We start from the raw sequence: 21,005 nt of genomic DNA, 5'->3' as shown, positions 1-21,005 counted from the left end.
GAGCCAAAGGCAGCCGCTCAACTACTCATAATAACAATGTTTACTTAGAGTATATAACCAGTATTTAAATTTAGTGATGTGACACAACCTTTGCAATACTGAAAAAGTCAAATGCACTAAAATATGTTGGAAAATGTTTTTTAGGGATCCCTGGGTGGCGCAGCCGTTTGGCGCCTGCCTTTGGCCCGGGGCGTGATCCTGGAGACCCGGGATCGAATCCCACATCAGGCTCCCGGTGCATGGAGCCTGCTTCTCCCTCTGCCTCTCTCTCTCTCTCTCTCTCTCTCTCTCTCTCTCTCTCTCTCTGTGACTATCATAAATAAATAAAAATTAAAAAAAAAAGAGTATGTGACTCTTCATCTTAAAAAAAAAAAAAGAAAAAAAAAGAAAATGTTTTTTAAAGGATGACCACATGGCAGTGCTTGAATGGTTCAGTCAGTTAAGTGTCTGTCTTCAAGGCTTCCCTCCTCAGTGAGGAGTCTCCTTCTCCTTCTCCCTCTGCCCCTCCCCCAACATGTTCTCTAACTCTCTCTCAAATAATTCTTTAGAAAAAAAAATGAGCATTTCATTTTTTTTAACACAAAATACTTTTCTCTATTATACAAGTAGAATAGTCAAAATTTTTAAACCATCCAGAAGAATATCCAGTTGATATGAAGTACTAAAGTTAGAAAATTTTCAATATTTATCCAATAAATGTTTGATAAACCAAAGGTCTTATCCAAAGTCTATTTTAATAATGTACCATTTACTTGTCATATTTAGATTTACTCTTAAGATTTTTTTTTTAAGATTTTATTTATTTGAGAGAGAGCAAGTGAGCAAGAGCACGAGTGGAGTGGGGGGAGACAGAGGGAGACCAAGAGAAGCAGACTGCCTGCTGAGCAAGGAGCTCAATGTGGAGCTAAATCCCAGGACCCTGAGATCATGACCTGAGCTGAAGTCAGATGCTTAACCCAGGTGTCCCCTCATTAAGATTCTTAAATATTCTGTTTCAATACAACACAAATCTTTTGAAATTATAAATCTGCTCTTTCAATGAAAGATTCCTGCTTATTATTACTTGAGTATTATATAATTTGGATATAGGTAGAGTTAAATATTTATCAAGGGTATTTAAAAAAAATAAGTAAAGTGGCAGTGGGAGGCTCGGTTGTTTAATCGTCTCTTGATTTGGGTTTAGGTCACAATCTCAGGGTTGTTAGATCAAGGTTGGCATTGGGCTCCACGCTGGGCATGAGCCTGCTTAAGATTCTCTATCTCTGCCCCTCCCCCCAGGTCAAAAAAAATAAAAGTAAACAGCAAAACATTTTAGAAATATTTTGTGGGAAAAGAGATGTAATTATTATAAGGTTCTTGAATATAGAATGTTGAGTACTATAAAAATACTCAATAAGAATAAAAGTTCATTATTCTCTTAAGAATTCTCAGGTATGATCCAACAAATGTAATCAACAATGCCACACTGTACAGAAAACAATCCTTACTACTTACAATTTATATGAACAAAGAAACATATTCAAAACATGAATATTGTAACATTTGAAATGATCTTTTTTTCTAACCCCCATTAAACTAGATGTTTCAATAAATACTAAAATTTTAGGTCACATTACTGATTCCCTTTCCAACTTTGGCCACAAGGTAAAAACAGAAAGATTCCATGACAATTACCCTTGACTAGTCAGCACCAATTTCTCTATTAGCTTTGAATAGGGATGTGGAAGCTTAACTGTAGGAGGAGCCAGAGAAATAGGTGTGTTTTGAACAAGCCCCAAGTAGTACTCAAGACAGGCTTGAAGACAACTATTCTAGACTGCCTTAAAATCTTAAGTTTCAGGATCCCTGGGTGGCTCAGTGGTTTGGCGCCTGCCTTCGGCCCGGGGCATGATCCTGGGGACCCGGAATCGGGTCCCGCATCGGGCTCCCTGTGTGGAGCCTGCCTCTCTCTCTCTCTCTCTCTCGTAAATAAATAAAAAAAATTTTTTTTAAATCTTAAGTTTCCAAATTTAAGAGGTCAAATCATAACACTGAAAAATTATCCAGAAATAGGCACACCTGAGAACTTTATAAAGCATCTGCTAGCTTCATGATTCCAGGTTTTTGTGATAAATTTTAATCAAAGAAAACTGGAAGACACATCACACTGTAAGTCAGTACAGGAAGACTGAGATAGAAGATCCTTTCATTCAAAAGGAAAAAAGGGAAAAAAAAAAAACAAAAACAAAACAGGAAAAAAAGCATCTAAAACACCAAAGAGATAAAGGCCAGAAATACTAGCAAGGCCAGAGAAAATCTCGTCATCAAAGAACAAGTTCTAAAACCTGCTAGCGGGTTGTTTTTTTTTTTTAAGCACTAAATTTCAGTATTAACAAAATGGTATAAAATCTAAGACTTTACCATCATTTCTTGCTCAAAGCGCCGGAAAATTTGTTCTCGCTGTTGTTGCAGTTTGCTATTGAGCTGCTGTTGGGCTCTTTGCTCTTCTTTCTGAAGGAATCTTAACTCCCGAAGTTCCTGACGTCTGATAAAATTTAATAGCAATAATTAGAGAAGATAGCAAAAATTACACAACTAAAGCAATGCTTTAAAAAACAAATTTAACAATATTTTCAAATGGCAAAGTAGTAAGAATAACCCAAAATTAGCCAAGACTTTACCCTTGTTTCTCTATTCTTCATACTTTGCGGAGACTGCAAGGAAGTCCAAACCCAGTTTTAATTATGTTCTCTACTCACCGAAGAAATCTCAACTCTTCAGTTTTGGAATCACTATCTGTAACTATCTTTGATGTCGTTACACTCACTTCTACACCATCAACAACAAATTTGCGTGTTTTCTTCAATGTTTTCTTTTGTCTTCTTGTTTCCTGAGTGAGATTTTATGTTAGTTAGGTTTTGTATGGAAAATACTGGAGACAAAAAACATTTTCTTAACAAAACACAACACAGAACCATGCACCTATAATTTTTACGACACCACATCATAATTAGGCACAAAAAAACAATTCACATAAATTAGTATAACTTTTACATGTTAATCATTTTTCTTCCTCTTTTGACCCTGTAAGTTTTTAGATACCTCTGCTTTTCAGCTTTAGAACCACTGACAAAACACTTAAAAATGAATGTCTGGGGCTCATCTCTTAAAGAATCTAATTCAACAGGTCTGAGGGTGGCTGAGAATTTGCATTCAAGAAAGGCTCCCCAGGTAATTTTTACACACTGACAGGGCTGGGAATTAAAATCTATTTCATCAGCAGCGATAATATCAACAGCCCTCCTCCATCTCAAAAACAGAGATGGACATGTGATTTTAGAATTACTAGAAAGATAACATTTCAGCTGCCTGCTATTGCCTACAATTCTTTATCAAGACCAAACTCCATTCCTCAGCTGATATCCAACTGCTTTTTAAATAGAAATAACGGAAGTATAACATTCTAAAAAATATAGTTTGGCAAAATATAAGTATTGAGAGCAAATAATTAACTTGGTTTTGATATGGGGGAAGGGTCTGAAAGCAAAGGGAGCAAAAGTGGAATGTGATAATACTAAATTAAAATGCATTAGAATTTTAGTCTGCCTCTGGCACTTTCCAAATACCTTTTTGCAACCTCTTAGTGTTCTACTCTCCAGGCTACCAGTACACTCACACTTCTCTTCCTAAGCCCTGGACCATGGCACCCTATCTAGCCAGGCTTTCCCTGAAATCTAAAGTGGGCTTGCCACCCTGTAAACCTAAACTTAGTATTTCAGTTTCTACTTAAGTATCTACAATTAATATCACCTTAATTCTAAAAAAAGTATTTGGATTTTTTACTAAGTCAGTGAATAAACTTCAAATTATGTGTAATAATTTGGTGCAGACAGGCAGACTCATCAGTCACGCCCTAGAGTCCAGTTCCTGAAGGTCAGTTTCCTAAATTGTTCCTGCTTTGCACAGTCTTTTCCTCTGCTATCAACCCAAAGTACCTAAGTAGTCTATGGCTCACCTGTATCAGAATTCCATGGGTTCTTCTATTACAAATATTGATCCTTGTGCCCTACCCCAGACCTCTACATAACGCCCTCTGAAACTCTTTTTTTGAGAAAGAGAGAGAGCATTAGTGGAGGGGAGGGGCAGAGGGAAAAGTTGACTCCCTACTGAACAGGAAGCCAGATGTTCAGCTTGACCCCAGACCCTCAGATCAAGCCTGAGCTGAAGGCAGCCCCCTAACTGACTTGAGTCACCCAGGTGCCCCTGAAACTCTTTTTTAAAATAATTTGTTCATGTTGAGGTATACTTGACCTATAATAAATAGTATGTTAGTTTCAGGTGTACAACGTAATGATTCAATATTTGCATGTATTGCTAAATGATTATCATTTAGTCTAGTTAACATCCCTAATCATATATACCCCTGGTAACTCTTAAGCACACTAAAATTTGAGAATGGCTCTAAGAGCTCCAAGTGTTCTGCATTTTAGTTTTTGATTTTTTTGTTTGTTTTCCCACAATGGTTCTCATGGCAGTCGAGATGACTATCTATGATTGAGGAGGAAACAGTGTATGGGCCACTGGTAAATCAAGGACTGTTTATACTCTAAATGTACTTAAAAAGAGATCATTCTTTCAATTCCTCAACTCTTTCATATATTATGGATGCTTCCTAAAATATATCTAAATATGTGCAATAAGAGAAGCCAATCACACCAAGTAACTTCTACTGTTTACGTCAAGTTGGCAAAATCAGGTATTATAAAAAAATTAAAAGATTATATCCAGAATCTCTCTCCTTGATTCTTTTTAGTTGATTGCCTTTTTAGTTGATTGCCTTAAGAACTTTGTAAGGTTGGCAATACACTGGTTTGGTGCTGTTTTATCTTCAAAATATGTTTCACATAACCTGTAAATTGCCAAAATTATGAAGAAAAACTCAAACTAGGACTCACATATACTTACTTGCAAAGATATTGATCCAGTGTCTTTAGTTTTGCTTAGGAAGCTAGAAATAGATAAATTCAAATCAATGCTGCTATTATCAGCAGTGGAACCAGTGCCTGAATCAGTATCATTTTCCTTTTGACTCTCAGATTCTGGAAGCAGCATGGTTTCAGTTTTTGATAAAGCACCTATTTCTCCTTTATTTTCTGCATCTTCAGAGTTGATATTAATACTAGGTATTGGAACAGGCTGAGGTTCACTGGGCTGAGAAGAGGGAGTCACTTGAAGTTCTGTTTTAATTGGCATTTCACATGGAATTGCTTTTTGCTCTGTATCTATCTGAACAGTGGCTTCAGGAGCATCCTGAGTTTCATTTCCTAAAGCCTTCTGGTCAGTATGAGTTACTATACGTCTGACCTCTATTTCTTCAGTGCTACTGGATTCAATAATTTCCTCACCTTCATTTGTCCCAGACTCCTCACTGGTCTTCACTATGTTCTCTAAATTGTTGATTAATTGTTCCTCATCTTTACCTTCCATGGATTTCTGATCTATCTCATTAGTTTCCACTACATCTTTAATAGGAACTTCCTCAGTACCACCAGCCTCAGGACCCGTTGTGGGCTTACTTACTAATTTCTGATCTACTTCAACCACTTCCTTCCCATCATTACTCTGAGCATCCTTAGCATTGTCTTCAACTGCCTTCTGAGCAACATCTCCTGCCTCATTTGTTCCTATCACATTGCTTGTATTGCTGATCATGTCTTCTAGAGTTTTGTTATCTTTTCCCAATTTCTCTTGAGTGTCTTCCTTTGTAAGTGTATCTTCATCTTCAACAACCTGAATGTCTGCCTCTTTTTCTCCCGTCTCTTGAGAAACTAAATCCATTGTCTGAATAGCAGTATCTTTAATTTCCTCAGATTCCGTAATCTTATTTTCAAATATCCGTTGCTTTTCCTGATCCTTTTCTTCCTCAGGTTTCAGATTCTGTTCAATATCTGTTTCTAAAGTTATCATTATATTACTTTCTTTTCCTTCATTGACTGAATTAATGTCCACTGTTTCTTGGTCTTCTGTGTCAGGTAGATTTTCAAGCCTGGGTCTCTTCTCCTCTCTCCCATTTTCCTCGATCACTGTTGTTCTATCATGAAGTTCAGCCATAGCTTCTAAGTGAGCATCATTAATATGTTCATTAATTCCCTCTGCAGCTTTTTCAGGTTCATCAGTGGTGAGTTTTTCATTAAGATCTTTGCTGTTAAATTTATCTTCAGAAGTATTATGTTCTGTTTTTTCTGAGACAGACTCCAAAATACAAGCATTTTGTGAAAGTTTATCTTCTTCAGAGCTGGCAATACTAAGGTCAGACGAGGCACGCTTACTTGCAGGTATTGGCTAAAAAAGATTTTATACATTTTAGTGTTAAAATACATCTTCGAGATGGTGACCAAAACAATATACATATTTTGTATATAGATAAGTATATGATTTAAGTCATATATAATGATTTAACATCTTAAGTAAAATTTGATGAAATTATAAAAATAACTTAAAGAACTGGCAAATCTTTAAAAAAATTTGACAAAAATGGAGCAAACTGGTTAATCTTCACCCCTAAAATTAAAGGTTTTGAACTGCTACAAATGGATTAATCTTTAGACACAGGTACAATTACACCTCAAAATGTGACTCTAAATATTACCCAAATAATATTTCCTTTCTAAATACTGACCAAAGAATTTTCTGTTTCTTCCTCATCATCTTCCTCTTTGCCATCTTCAACTTCTTCTGTTACTTCAGCCTTTGCCTCTGCAATCAGCTCTCGAATTGGTTTGTTGGAATCAACCGTAACAAAAGGATGCTGTTTGATCATTAAAAAGAACATACTTAATTAACAGCTGAAATGGTTGCTTATAAAATTTCAAACACATAATACACACATCATTATGTGATAAAATATAAACACATGGGTAGCAAAAATATAAACCACTTCAGATAATGTTATATTTGAGCAAGGAAGGAGCAGAAGGGGACTGAGCAGAAATAGGGGCTGCCTACAAGTATGTAACTTTTTTAAGAATTGGAAGGAAATATGTCAAAAATGGTAATATATCTGGGTAATAGGTACATGTACTTTTCTGCTATGTTCGAAATTTCATAATCTAAAATAAATTTTAAAGCAAATTTCAAATTGATACATTTTTGGTTCTTAAGAAGTAACAACAATATATATATATAAATCCTGGATAAAACCTCAATAAAAGAATTACAAAAAGCTTTGGAATTCTGTTTAAAGTGTCTGAAAATAAGAGTGCCTGGGTGGCTCAGTAGGTTAAGCATCTGCCTCTTGCTCAAGTAATGATTCGGTGTCCTGGGATTAAGCCCTGCATCTGACTTCCTGCTCAGTGAGGAGCCTGCTTTTTCCCACTCCTTCTGCCCTCCCCCCTGCTTGTGCACATGAGTGCACTCACTCTCTCTCATAAATAAAATCTTTTTTTTTTTTTAAGATTTATTTATTTATGATAGACACTGAGAGAGAGAGAGAGGCAGAGACACAGGAGGAGGGAGAAGCAGGCTCCACGCTGGGAGCCCGACGGGGGACTCGATCCTGGGACTCCAGGATTGCGCCCTGGGCCAAAGGCAGGCGCTAAACCGCTGAGCCACCCAGGGATCCCCTCACAAATAAAATCTTAAAAAAAGTGGTCTGCAAATACCTGCTTTTTTGACATGGTTCTAATATTCTTTATTTTATTTTTTATTTTTATTTTTATTTTATTTTATTTTATTTTATTTTATTTTATTTTATATTTTATTTTATTTTATTTTATTTTATTTTATTTTATTTTATTTTATTTTATTTTATTTTATTTTATTTTATTTTATTATTTTATTTTATTTTATTTTATTTTATTTATTTTATTATTTTTTCATGAGAGACAGGCAGAGATACAGGCAGAGGGAGAAGCAGGCTCCTCACAGGGAGCCCAATGCAGGACTTGATCCCCAGACCAGATATCATACCCTGAGCTGAAAGCATACGTTCAACTGTTGAGCCACCCAACCGTCCCTGGTTCTCATATCTTAAGAGTAAGAAGACATTTTATTCATCTTTGGACACTCAGCAGCACTTAATAGTTCCTGTCACAGACTTAGGCCTTCCAAAGTGGGGATGATGAAAGAATATGAGAAAGTGCATTTTAGGGATGCATCTGTTGCACAGAGATAAACAGATCAACTTAAAATACTATAATGCAAGAGTTACACAGTAACTCAATCTAACAGTAACTGCCTCAAGGTTTGTCATTCTGTTTGTCCACTTGTAATACTATTTAATAAATGTCTTTTTTTTTTTTAATTTTTATTTATTTATGATAGTCACAGAGAGAGAGAGAGAGAGAGGGGCAGAGACACAGGCAGAGGGAGAAGCAGGCTCCATGCACCGGAAGCCTGACGTGGGATTCGATCCCGGGTCTCCAGGATCGCGCCCTGGGCCAAAGGCAGGCGCCAAACCGCTGCGCCACCCAGGGATCCCAATAAATGTCTTTTTTTAAAAAAGATTGTATTCATTTATTCATGAGAGACACAAAGAGAGAGGCAGAGAAACAGGCAGAGGGAGAAGCAAGTCCCGCTGGGAGCCTGATGCAGGACTTGATCCCAGGACCCTGGGATCACACCCTGAGCTGAAGGCAGATGCTCAAGTACTGAGCCACCCAGGCATCCCTATTTAACAAATTTCTATTTCAGTTATTACAAATGGGTCCCGCTATAAAACAAAACTATCCAATCACTTTAAAAGCATTTTTTAATAGATTTTATTTATTTACTTGAGAGAGAGAGCAAGAGCAGGAGTAGGAGGGAGGGACAGAGGGAGAAGGAGAAGCAGACTCCCCACTGATCAGGGAGCCCAATATAGTGCTGGATCCCAGGACCCTGAGATCATGACCTGAGCTGAAGGCAGACACTTAACTGACTGAGCCACCCATATGCCCCTAACACCATTTTTTTTTAAAAGTCAGCAGTATTTACTGAATATTTACCCTCACCGTAAGAGATTTAAAAAAATTACTCATGACCCCTGCTCCCAAGGGGCTTGCTTTCTAGTAACTGGAGAGACAAAGTAAAAGTAACTAACAAAGTAGAAATAACTAACAGAATTAAAAAGAACACAATTAAATGGAATCAAAAAAGCACAAGTGGGTGACTTATAAGCTAAATGCCTTTTAGTAATGGAAGCACACATGTTTGTAAAGCAAATGTTTACTACTACAATGTATTCTAAGTTTCCACAGGGAAACTCGAGTGAAAAGACAATACACTGAATGATCTGAAACTGTACTCTTCTTAATTAAAACAATTACCTGTAGTTTGCTGTGGTTATATTACTCTTCTCTTACCTGCAGTAGCTGAGATGTAGTCCACCTGGAATCCACATTCTTTTCCAAGCATTTCTTTAGAAAGTCCTTAAAATTTGGAGACCTTCAAAATAAAATTTTAACAATGATAGTCTGTTTTACTTTCTTGTTATTAAAATCAAACAAAACTCTGATAAGATTGAGTTTTATTATGTATGTAATACTATTCAACATAAGAAAATTAGTTAATGAGAATGCTAAGATTTCATAATAATATTAAGAGGAATATTAAGATATCATCTGTAAAAAGAAAACCAAATACATATGTATATAGTCATAGTTTTAGACGCGATATAGTCATACATTCACAAGTATGCCAAAAATCATAGAAACTGTTCTATTAAATTCCACAAATATAAATCAACCACATATACACCTCACTTTCTTGTAGTACAGAAAATACTGTATTATATACAGTTGTTTCATGTAGAACTCAAATCAGTGATATTTTCAAATTTATGGAAAAAGTCAGTTATAAAAATTTGGATGGTGCTTAAGTCTTTAAAAAAAAAAAAAGTACCAAAAATCAGTTTTCTACCCATTCAGTCTTTGTAGCACATAACTAAATTTAAATATCCTTGAAAAGCTGGAAGAATAAAACATCAAGTTCTGTTTTGTTTAGAATAATTTACCATTTTGATGGCTGTGCTAATGTAGGGGGCTCTGATTTTGCTATTTTTAGCAGCACTCGCATTGGATTTAATTCATGATGAGGAGGTTCTATCTCAGCCATTTCTATTAAAGTGATACCCAGGGACCAAACATCAGCTTTGTAGTCATACGGTCTGTCCTTAGATGTTTCACACATGACTACTTCAGGAGCCATCCTATGAAGACAGAGAATTTAAAGTTAAGATGTTTAACATAAGAATAACAACTGCAAGCCACATAAAAGATAGACAGTATAATCAATTATGAGGACAAAATTAATGAGTGATAAAAGGTGATTAAGAGCTTCTGATACACTAATACTGCAAATACAGAAAATTGAATACATACCAATATGGTGTGCCAATAAAGGAATCTCTTCTTTGAATTGTCCTTGTGTTTTTAGCTGACACTCCAAAATCCGCTTGAAATAAACAATACAAGTTTGTATTAACTTTTGTTAATACAAAAGTATTAACAGTTTTTTCTTATTAACAGTTTTTTTTTAGCAAAGTTCACTGTACTTAATATAGGGAAAAGCATTTCAAGTCTTTAACAAGGCTACTCTTATTAAAGGGTAATAAGCAAAAGAGAAAGAGTAACTTCTCTACCATCCTAATTTTGACCACACTCTTTCTACCACAACCCCCCTCCAAAAAAAAACCACCAAAGAAAATACCCTATTAATAAACTTAATACCACCATCTTTATACATCTTCAAACCATGAATTGTTCAGAATTGATTTAAAAAAATAGTAACTTTTAAACAGACCAGTCTACCCACTTCAAAACAAATGCTAACTAGTGGTGCATGCTATAATTAATCGTTATAATTACACTGTTAGACGTAATTAAATTGTTAGATATAAACATTTTTTCTATAGGTGAAAAGCAGAAATTACAAAGTAGCCTCTATGACATGTCTTGCTGATTTCTTCATAAAATTATATTACAAAGAAAAAAATAAAAAACTATGCTTTCTGATTTAAATTATAGAGAACAGAAACATTACACCTTTGCCAGTTGTTAATCCTACCTTTTCAGTCTAGAGAACAATTAATAGCAACATAAATTTGCTCTTGCTGCATAATTACCTCATATCGTTTATATATACATGAAGTTTATATATATACTTTTAAAGTTTCATATTTGAACATGTCATAATTCTAAAAATGAATTAAATAATAAAAATCCAATATTTGGTGCTCATGCCCCAAGAAGTGCCATAGAATATATGCTCAAGAGGGACGCTTGGGTGGCTCAGCAGTTGAGCGTCTGCTTTGGCTCAGAGCATAATCCCAGAGTCCCAGGATCAAGTCCCCCAACAGGCTCTCTGCATGGAACCTGCTTCTCCTCCCTCTTTCTATGTCTCTGCCTCTCTCTGTCTCTCATGAATAAATACATTCCTTAAAAAAATTAAAAAAAAGAATATATACTCAATAAATGGTAGCTACTATTAGTAGCCATATCTCTAATTTTAATCTTTGTGCTATTTTGTTGTTAGAACTCTTAGAAATCTTGCCTGTATTCTAATTATTTTTGTCTATTATATGGTGGCGTTTTTTTGGACCATGTAATTCTCCCACTTAAGAGACAGTGATAACTGCCCATTGCCTATGGAGTGAAGTTCAAGCTTCCTAATGTGGTATATACAAAGTCCTTTATTACATTAGGTATTTCATTAATGTTTTATAGTGAAATTAATAAATGAGTAAGCAAATAAAACATATTAAACTTGGGAGGTTATATCTGCAGAAGATGCAACATAAATAGATTTCTTCAGGACTCTTCACCATTATTCCCCTCTACCTACCACCTCCTCAACTTAGAAGCTTCTCATGTTTTTGGAGGAAGGACTTGAGATTACAATATGAAATTCCTGCCAGAGATTCTGTACTCTGGTAAAATCAGCTCAGTACTTATTCTAGTGTTTTCCTAGAGCTTATTAATGCTCTTTTAACTTTCTCCCCTCAGAATATGATTGGGGAAGAAGGTCCAGGAACAAGCCTAAACCACTGCCTTGTCAACATTCATACCTCTCTAAGCACCCTTATGAACAAGAGGTAAACTAAAGATGGATAAAAAGGTACCTTAATTTCTGTGCAAAGGGGAAAATTAAGATTGCTATGTGCTTTTTGTTCCACTTATAAAAATGCAGCATTTATATGTTAGTCTGTTAAAATAGCATTTTACACACTTATTTCCATTTGCAACCATGTGACCTGATAAAATTCTCAAAAAAGTTTGGTGTATTAAATAGTTCTTGTGGATAGTATGATTCTTTACATCTGTGTACATGTACCAGGTATCACAGAAACAGAAGGTTCCCAAGTATTGACAAATTAATAAAGCAAAAATTACAACTGTTTTAAATGTCAACCAATTCAAGATGGGTTTTGGCATTCCTAAATCTTCAATAATTTACTTGTTTTTAAAGGTATGCATTATTTTACACAAAAGTATGTTTCTGTATCTAAGATTCTAAATACATTTACAGAAAAATGTGTACCAAAATGGATAATGCACTAATGAACTATTTTTAAATGAGCTACTAGAGTTTAAAAATGACATAAAACAAAAAGAGTAATAAATACCCAGAATTAAAAACCTCAATTATGAGGTGACAGAAGTCAAGAAAAATCAGAAAATATCATTTTATTTATTTTTTTAGAAAATATCATTTTAGAAACAAAGACTAAAGTAAGAAAAATACAAGAGCAAATAAGCACAACAAATTCACACCCATTACCACCTCACATTCATTAGGATGGCTACCATCAAAAATATAGAAAATAACAAATGTTGACAAGGATGTGGAAAAACTGGAACCCCTGTGCTTTGCTGATGGGAATGTAAAACAGTACAGCTACTGTGGAAAATGGCAGTTCCTCAAAAAATTAAATATGGAATTACCACATGATTCAGTAATTCCATTTCTAGAATACCTAGAAGAATTGAAAGCAGGGAATCAAACAGGTATTTGTATACCCATGTACATAGCAGCATTATTCACAAGAGCCAAAAAGTAGAAGGCAAAGTGTCTGTCAATGGATGAACGGATAAATAAAATGTGGTACATTTAAGTAACTGAACATTGCTAAGCCTTTAAAAGGAAAGTGACATGCTACAACATGGTTGAACCTTGAAGACATTATGCTAAGTAAAATAAGCCAGTAACAAAAAGACAAATATTGGATGATCCCACTTACATGAGGTACCTAGAATAGTCAAATTCATAGAGACAGAAAGCAGAACGGTGGTTGCCAGGAGCTGGGGGGGGAGGGAGGAGGAAGTGGGAGTTAGTGCTTAACGGGTTCAGAGTATCAACTGGGGAAGATGCAAAAAAGTTCAAGAGATGGATAGTGGTGATGGTTGCACAATGTGAATATACTTAATGCTACAGAACCATACACGAAGAAATGGTTAAAACAGTAAATCTTTTAGGTATATTCACAATTTTTTAAAAATGAAGAAACATAAAAAGAATTTGGGAGAGAGTTCTTAAATACTGATGACAGGAAAAGCCAACAAAATTTTTTAAAGTCCCTAAAAAAAGATAGCCAAATGCGAAGAAACAGAACAAATCAAACTCATAATTCCAAAAAACCTTCCTGGAAAAAAAAAAAGCTTGAATATTATAAGAACATATTAGAGAAATGTCTAGTCAAATTATTGGTCTTCAAAGAAAAAATTATTTGGCATATAGGCAAAAAGAGCACATAACTTGAAAGAGAAAGAAAATCAGATTATCATCAGACTTTTCAACACTTTTTTTTTTTTTTAATTTATGATAGTCACACACAGAGAGAGAGAGAGAGAGAGAGAGAGAGGCAGAGACATAGGCAGAGGAAGAAGCAGGCTCCATGCACCCACCGGGAGCCCAATGTGGGATTCGATCCCGGGTCTCCAGGATCGCGCCCTGGGCCAAAGGCAGGCGCTAAACCGCTGCGCCACCCAGGGATCCCTCAACAACACTTTATAACAGAAGAAAACAGAGTACCATATTTCAGATACTAAAGGAAAGAAATGTAAGCCAAGTATTTTCTACCCAGCAAAACTGACCTTCAAAGTATAGACATGGGTAGAATTGTTCTCATTATACAAGAACTCAGAGAGCCCCACCAGAGTTATCTACCAGAGAAACTTCAGATAACCAACATGACCAAAGAGAGAACAACATAAGGACTGATGGTGAGCATTAAATATAGAAAAGAGGACTAAAATGAGTAATCATGAGATATTATAAATCTATCATCAAAGTCCTGAGAACCAGGACTCTCAGGATAGAAGGAGATACACATATAATATAGAAGAGTTAGGTTAAAACAAAACAAATTTATCTTGAATTTGATTAGTAAATATGTAGAAACTCATAAGAGCCTACCTCTGCCCTCTGGAAAGGCCTAGAATGATGACCAATCCAGAAACTGTTAATCACTTCTAACATTCAGATATAGTCTTGAAATACCATATCCTACTAAAAGAAACCAGAGCTTCTCAAAGAAATGGTTAATTACAAGTTGGAGGCAGGAAATATATAAAATAAGCCTGAAATTTTTCTTTTTTTTTTGTTTTGTTTTTAAGCCTGAAATTTTTCAACCTAACACATAGTAACAAGGAAGCTATAAAAAGCTACTAAAGTCATATCAAAAGGATTAACATACCAACTTAAACAGGCTCCCAATGACCAAAGATGGTACAATGTGAGCTTTAATAAGGATAAAAATTGGAATAGATTTGAAACCCCTAAAATTGGGATCCCTGGGTGGCACAGCGGTTTGGCGCCTGCCTTTGGCTCAGGGCGCGATCCTAGAGACCTGGGATCGAATCCCACGTCAGGCTTCCGGTGCATGGAGCCTGCTTCTCCCTCTGCCTATGTCTCTGCCTCTCTCTCTCTCTCTCTGTGTGTGACTATCATAAAAAAATAAATAATAAAATAAATAAAATAAAATAAAATAAAATAAAATAAAATAAAATAAACCCCTAAAATTAAATTCATGAAATAATGATATTTTTTTAATATTTATTTTTATTTATTTATGATAGACATAGAGAGAGAGAGAGAGAGAGGCAGAGACACAGGCAGAGGGAGAAGCAGGCTCCATGCCTGGAGCTCGAAGCGGGACTCGATCCCAGGACTCCAGGATCACGCCCTGGGCCAAAGGCAGGTGCTGAACCACTGAGCCACCCAGGGATCCCCATTTTTTTTTAAGGTTTTATTTATTTATTCATGATAGACGGGGGGGGGATTACTACACATTGTAATATCTTTTTTTTGCCCCCAAAAAATCAATTTTGGTCCCCCTGAATATACATGCCATAAATAAAATGTAAAGAAAAGAAAGAATAGAGGGGGTGAGGATCCTATAAATTAAGAGACTTAGAAGAAAAATCAGTTTTTAAATATGGGCAAATCTAAAATCTAATGTCAAGAGATGAACACTGGGTAATAAAGGATGAAGAAATGCAAGGAAAAAAAACAACCCAAGGAAGCAATTACTATAAAGGTCAGAATAAAGGCTACCTGTGGAGAAGAGAGGGACATTGATTAAGATGGGATATATGGAAGAGCCTCTAGTTCTATTTCTTGACCTGGGTGGTAGTTACAAAGCTACCACCACACAATTTTATGTAAAGTTACACAGCCACAAAATTACTAAACTACACAATTACTCGTGTGGTTTTATCTGTGTTCATTTTGCAATAAAAAGGTTAAAATTTAATATATCAAATTATATCTGTTTAGATGTCATGAAAAAAGTGAAATGACTATGATCAATGGTATCAAGATGACTTTTAAATATATTTTGTCATTTGCATCTTCCAAATTACACAAATTTAGACCTGGTCACCAGATTTTTTTTTTAATTCTTTTTTTTTTTAATTTTTATTTATTTATGATAGTCACACAGAGAGAGAGAGAGAGAGGCAGAGACACAGGCAGAGGGAGAAGCAGGCTCCATGCACTGGGAGCCCGACGTGGGATTCGATCCTGGGTCTCCAGGATTGCACCCTGGGCCAAAGGCAGGTGCTAAACTGTTGTGCCACCCAGGGATCCCTTTTTAATTCTTAAGGATACTTAAAACGGACTGTATCTTCCACTTGTATGTGTACATAGGAAATTAATCACTTTTCCATCTAAAATCTACATCTATTTTCTTATGAAGTTATCACTTATTTTCTCAGTACAAAACAAAATTAAAAATTCTAGTCCTTGATATTTACTTTAGGCATCCTTTTCAGGTCTACTTTGTTAGTTTACCCAAGATACCACATTTATAAAATGGACTATAAAACTAAACTTGGGAAAAGAAATCCACTAGACATGAGTTTTGGAAATGAAAATAAAACTAAGCAGTTTTATCACATATTCTAAATGTACTACATTAACAAGTATTAAGTCTACATACAAAAATTTCAAGGTAAAAAGAATTAACCAGTTTTTTTAAAGCTTGTCTTTTTGAAAATGAAATCCTTCCTTTCTTACTTTCTTTTTAAAATGTCTTTATAGGGATCCCTGGGTGGTGCAGTGGTTTAGCACCTGTCTTTGGCCCAGGGCACGATCCTGGAAACCTGGGATCGAATCCCACGTCGGGCTCCCGGTGCATGGAGCCTGCTTCTCCCTCTGCCTATGTCTCTGCCTCTCTCTCTCTCTCTCTCTCTCTGTGACTGTCATAAATAAATAAAAATTAAAAAAAAAAAAAAGAACCGAGCTGGTTTTCACCTTAAAAAAAAATAAATTAATTAAATAAAATGTCTTTATATTAGTTGCCTATACTTAGGAATTCTGGGACTTAATGAATTATTTATCTAAGTAAGTATTTAACAAAATTAAGATGGAGTAATTCTCCATGCTTTACACATTTGAGTCCTAACACAGCAATATTAAGGAAAATCTCAGCACAAATTCAAAAGTTTATTTAAGGGAAGAAACTTACCCAACTTAATATCTCCATCTAAGGTAAAAAGAATGTTGCCAGCCTTTAGATCTCTGTGGATGATTTTATTATCATGCAAGTAGTTCAAGGCCTCTAGAGTCTGTTTACAAACTACTTGTATTTGGGACTCAGTTAATGGTCTCTCAAGTTCTATAAGGAAAGAGTAAATAAATCTTCATTGTTATACAGTGAAAACCCATCAGCAAGATGTATATTTTTATCATCATTATCAAATATCAATTAGTGAATTATTTTAGAACTAAATATCTACAAAGATTACTTTCCTCATATTTTACATTCAACGTTTCATTTTAGAATTTTGTTACAATTTTCTAAGAATATAGAATGTAATTAAGCTGATTTCTTAATTTATTGAGCTTTACTTAATAAGATATACATATGTATAAATGTTTAAAATACTTGGATTAATAATAATTTAAGATAAAAACATAAAGAACAAAAAAATGTTTACCAAGCATCACAGCATCTACTGCTCCACCTGCACAAAATTCAATGAGGATCTGCGAGGAAACAAAAAAAGCATGTGTCTAACATGACATTGGGTTTGTTTTTTTCTTCAATTTGGAAAAAAAGATAAAGGAATAACTAGGTTATAGAAACAATATTATGCTGACCATAAAGATTCTCTTTGTCAAAAGAGCTAAGAGTCTTAATGATACACATTTGGAGAAAGCACAAAAAAAAAAACACATTGTAGACATATGGGCATTTTTTAATCACCATTTTTAGTGTACCTGCTTCTCTAAAATTACTAGATACACAATTTTTACTGAGAACAGTATTATATATCCATTTCACCATCACCAAATGATTTTATTACACTCATTTTTAATGTAGCTACTATGATTTAAGTGATCCAATCTATTTTTCAACTTTACTACTAGGAATAAATCCCAAAAATACTTAAGAGACTTCTTTTAGTTAAAACACACATATATTCAAAAGCTTCAAATCCTAGGTCAATTATCACATCTTGATGGATGCCTTCCTGGATCTCCCTGGTACACACCACCATGTACCTTTCCTTTTTACCCCATCATAGATGTAATTTTACACATATAATTCCTTGAAGTATTAATTATAGATAATTAAAAGCTACATCTCCCACTAGCTTGTCCCTCACAGATGTCCAACTTTTTATTTTGCAACAATCTCAAGTAAAGATCTTTACTGTCTAGGAGTTCACTTTCATTATAATCTTTGGGAACATTCTCCTAGAGCCCTAAACTATATTAGAGGACACCACACTTGTAACTACAGATAATTTTTTTAAATTATTTGTCTTGTCAAACTGTATAGCTTCCTGCTTTAACCTCTTTGTATAACACTCTTATTTTTTACAGAGGCCTGCCAATTACAAATTGTTTTCAAATTCATTTTATCATTTGAAAAATAATTTGGAAGGTAGATCACTCATCTTATAGATAGATGAGTAAACAGACTTAAAGGTTAACTGACTTATTTAAGCTTCTACCTACCAGCACCAGGATCAAAAAATACAGAGCTTTCGATTTCCAATCAGGAATTACTTCTACTACCTACTCTTCTCTCCTAACATTTCCCTCGTAACACTTTCCCTCAAGGAGAAAATTCTCATTTCAGAAAGGCCTCATGATTAAATTAGTACAGAGCAAATGACTGACCAGTTATTATAATAAATATGATTTTATTTCTATGTGTATTTGTGCCTAATATTTTCTAAAAATAAACAGAATTTATACATTTGGCCTTAGCTACTACATCATGCACCAAAGGTGAGTCTGATAAAATAGAAGATATTTAAAATTTCTAGTAAACATTCTATAATTACATGATTTACAAAAAGTTTAGGGTAAGAAATTATAAACAATTTCTAAGAAAACAAAAGAGATTTCCAAAAAATTTTAAATAAATGCTAAATTTAAATTACAAACATGAAAGACCATTTAATTTCATAGTTTAGGAAATTCAATATTTTTATCTAAGTTTTTCCATTTGGGTCCAACGTCAATAATAAAATACTGTACAATTTGAAATATATATCTGAACATCTGCTGAAACTAAGGATAACTACATTGGTAATGAACCTCTTATTAGATCAAATCCCATTCAAGTAACATAAGTAATTAAATAGAAGAGGTAATAGGGCTTTCACAACTTATAAACCTCTGTTGGACAATTAATTCATTTTAACTCTTATAGATCAATAGAAAATAGTTACCCAAAGATTGTTCTCATAATAGAAGGCATCCAGAAGTTTGACTATATTTGGGTGATCACAAGATGCTAATATATCAATCTCAACCATGTAATCTTCAAGTTCTTCTTCAGATTTCGTGTCAATCACCTTTGCAGCAGCTAAAACATTGGTCTCTTTATTCTGGGCCTAAAAATGAAAGCATCACAAGTGTCACATTACAATGCGTACTTGATTTTTTTAATTTTATTTTCTATTTTTAATTTTATTTATTTTTAAAGATTTTATTTATTTATTAATGAAGACAGAGAGAGAAAGGCAGAGACACAGGTAGAGGGAGAAGCAGACTCCCTGTGGAGCCTGCTGCAGGACTCAATCGCAGGGCCCTGGGATTATGACCTGAGCCAAAGACAGACACTCAACCACTGAGCCACCCAGGTGCTCCTATTTTCTATTTTTTAAAATAAACTTCAGGGATCCCTGGGTGGCGCAGCGGTTTGGCGCCTGCCTTTGGCCCAGGGCGCGATCCTGGAGACCCGGGATCGAATCCCACGTCGGGCTCCCAGTGCATGGAGCCTGCTTCTCCCTCTGCCTATGTCTCTGCCTCTCTCTCTCTCTGTAACTATCATAAATAAATAAATAAATAAATAAATAAATAATAAATAAAAATTAAAATAAACTTCATTTTTTTAGACTAGTTTTAGGTTCACAACAAAGTTGAGCAGAAAGTACAGTGTTCTCCCATAGTCCCAGTCCCTACACAAGCACAGCCTTTCCCACCATCAACATTCTGCAGAGTAGTAGTACATTTGTTAAAACTATTGAACCTACAATGACACATCATCCCAAAGGACTACAGTCTTCATTACGGTTCACTCTTGGAGTTTACTCTATGGGTTTTCACAAATGTATGACATTATCTACCATTATATCATACAGAATAGTTTCACTGCCCTAAATATTCTCTATGTTCAGCCTATTCATCCCTCCTTTTTTCCTAACCTTTAGCAACCACTGATCTTGTTAACTGTAGCCATAATTCAGCTTTTCAAGAATGTCACATAATTGGAATCAGAGTATGCAGCCTTTCCAGATTGGCTATGTTCACTTAGTAACATGCATTTAAGCTTCCTCCTTGTCTTATCACAGTTTGATAGTTCATTTCTTTTTTTTTTTTTTTTTTTTTTTATTTATTTATGATAGTCACATAGAGAGAGAGAGAGAGGCAGAGACATAGGCAGAGGGAGAAGCAGGCTCCATGCACCGGGAGCCTGACGTGGGATTCGATCCGGGGTCTCCAGGATCGCGCCCTGGGCCAAAGGCAGGCGCCAAACCGCTGCGCCACCCAGGGATCCCAGTTCATTTCTTTTTAGGAGTGAATACTCCATTACATATAGATGTGCTAAGTTTATCTATTCATCTAATGAAGGCATCTTGGTTATTTCCAAGTTTTAGCAATTATGAATAAAGCTGCTATACCACGTGCAGGTTTTTGTGTGGATGTAAGTTTTCAACTTTTCTGGGTAAACACCCAGGAACACAATTCCTAGATCATATGGTAAGAGTATGTTTAGTTTTGTAACAAACTAAAACTGTCTTCCAAACTGGCTGCCCCATTTTGCATTCCCACCAGCAATGAATGAAATGAATTCACCCAGGGGCCCTATTAATTAGGTTTTTTAAAGACATTCACATCCTCACCTGCAACTGGTGTTGTCACTATGAATTTTTTGTCATTTTAATAGGTGTATAGTGGTATCTCCCTTTTTAATTTGCAATTTTCAAATAGCATATGATGTCAAGCATCTTTTCATATGCTTACTGGCCACGTGTATGTATATCTTCTCTGGTGAAGTGTCTGTTTAGATATTTGGCTCATTTTTT

The 21,005-nt window shown here is 35.1% G+C and overlaps 1 protein-coding gene across 3 annotated transcripts in view; it reads right to left on the bottom strand.

Moving 5' to 3' along the window:
* SLK (STE20 like kinase) overlaps positions 1 to 21,005 on the bottom strand; it is a 63,923-nt gene that overhangs the window by 20,523 nt on the left and 22,395 nt on the right. For all 3 annotated transcript variants that reach the window (XM_025467114.3, XM_025467113.3, XM_025467115.3), the window contains 10 exons: positions 19,146 to 19,310; positions 17,397 to 17,445; positions 16,925 to 17,074; positions 10,338 to 10,410; positions 9,971 to 10,165; positions 9,321 to 9,402; positions 6,659 to 6,787; positions 4,945 to 6,321; positions 2,739 to 2,869; positions 2,401 to 2,524 (listed from right to left, as the gene is read on the bottom strand). In XM_025467114.3, coding sequence (XP_025322899.1) covers positions 2,401 to 2,524; positions 2,739 to 2,869; positions 4,945 to 6,321; positions 6,659 to 6,787; positions 9,321 to 9,402; positions 9,971 to 10,165; positions 10,338 to 10,410; positions 16,925 to 17,074; positions 17,397 to 17,445; positions 19,146 to 19,310 — 2,475 coding nt within the window. The remainder of the gene's footprint in view (positions 1 to 2,400; positions 2,525 to 2,738; positions 2,870 to 4,944; positions 6,322 to 6,658; positions 6,788 to 9,320; positions 9,403 to 9,970; positions 10,166 to 10,337; positions 10,411 to 16,924; positions 17,075 to 17,396; positions 17,446 to 19,145; positions 19,311 to 21,005) is intronic.

This window comes from Canis lupus, chromosome 28 (genome assembly GCF_003254725.2).
Source record: "Canis lupus dingo isolate Sandy chromosome 28, ASM325472v2, whole genome shotgun sequence".
Taxonomy (NCBI): Eukaryota; Metazoa; Chordata; class Mammalia; order Carnivora; family Canidae; genus Canis; species Canis lupus.
Note: the sequence above shows the minus strand (reverse complement) of the source record. Positions and strands in the feature narration are given on the sequence as shown.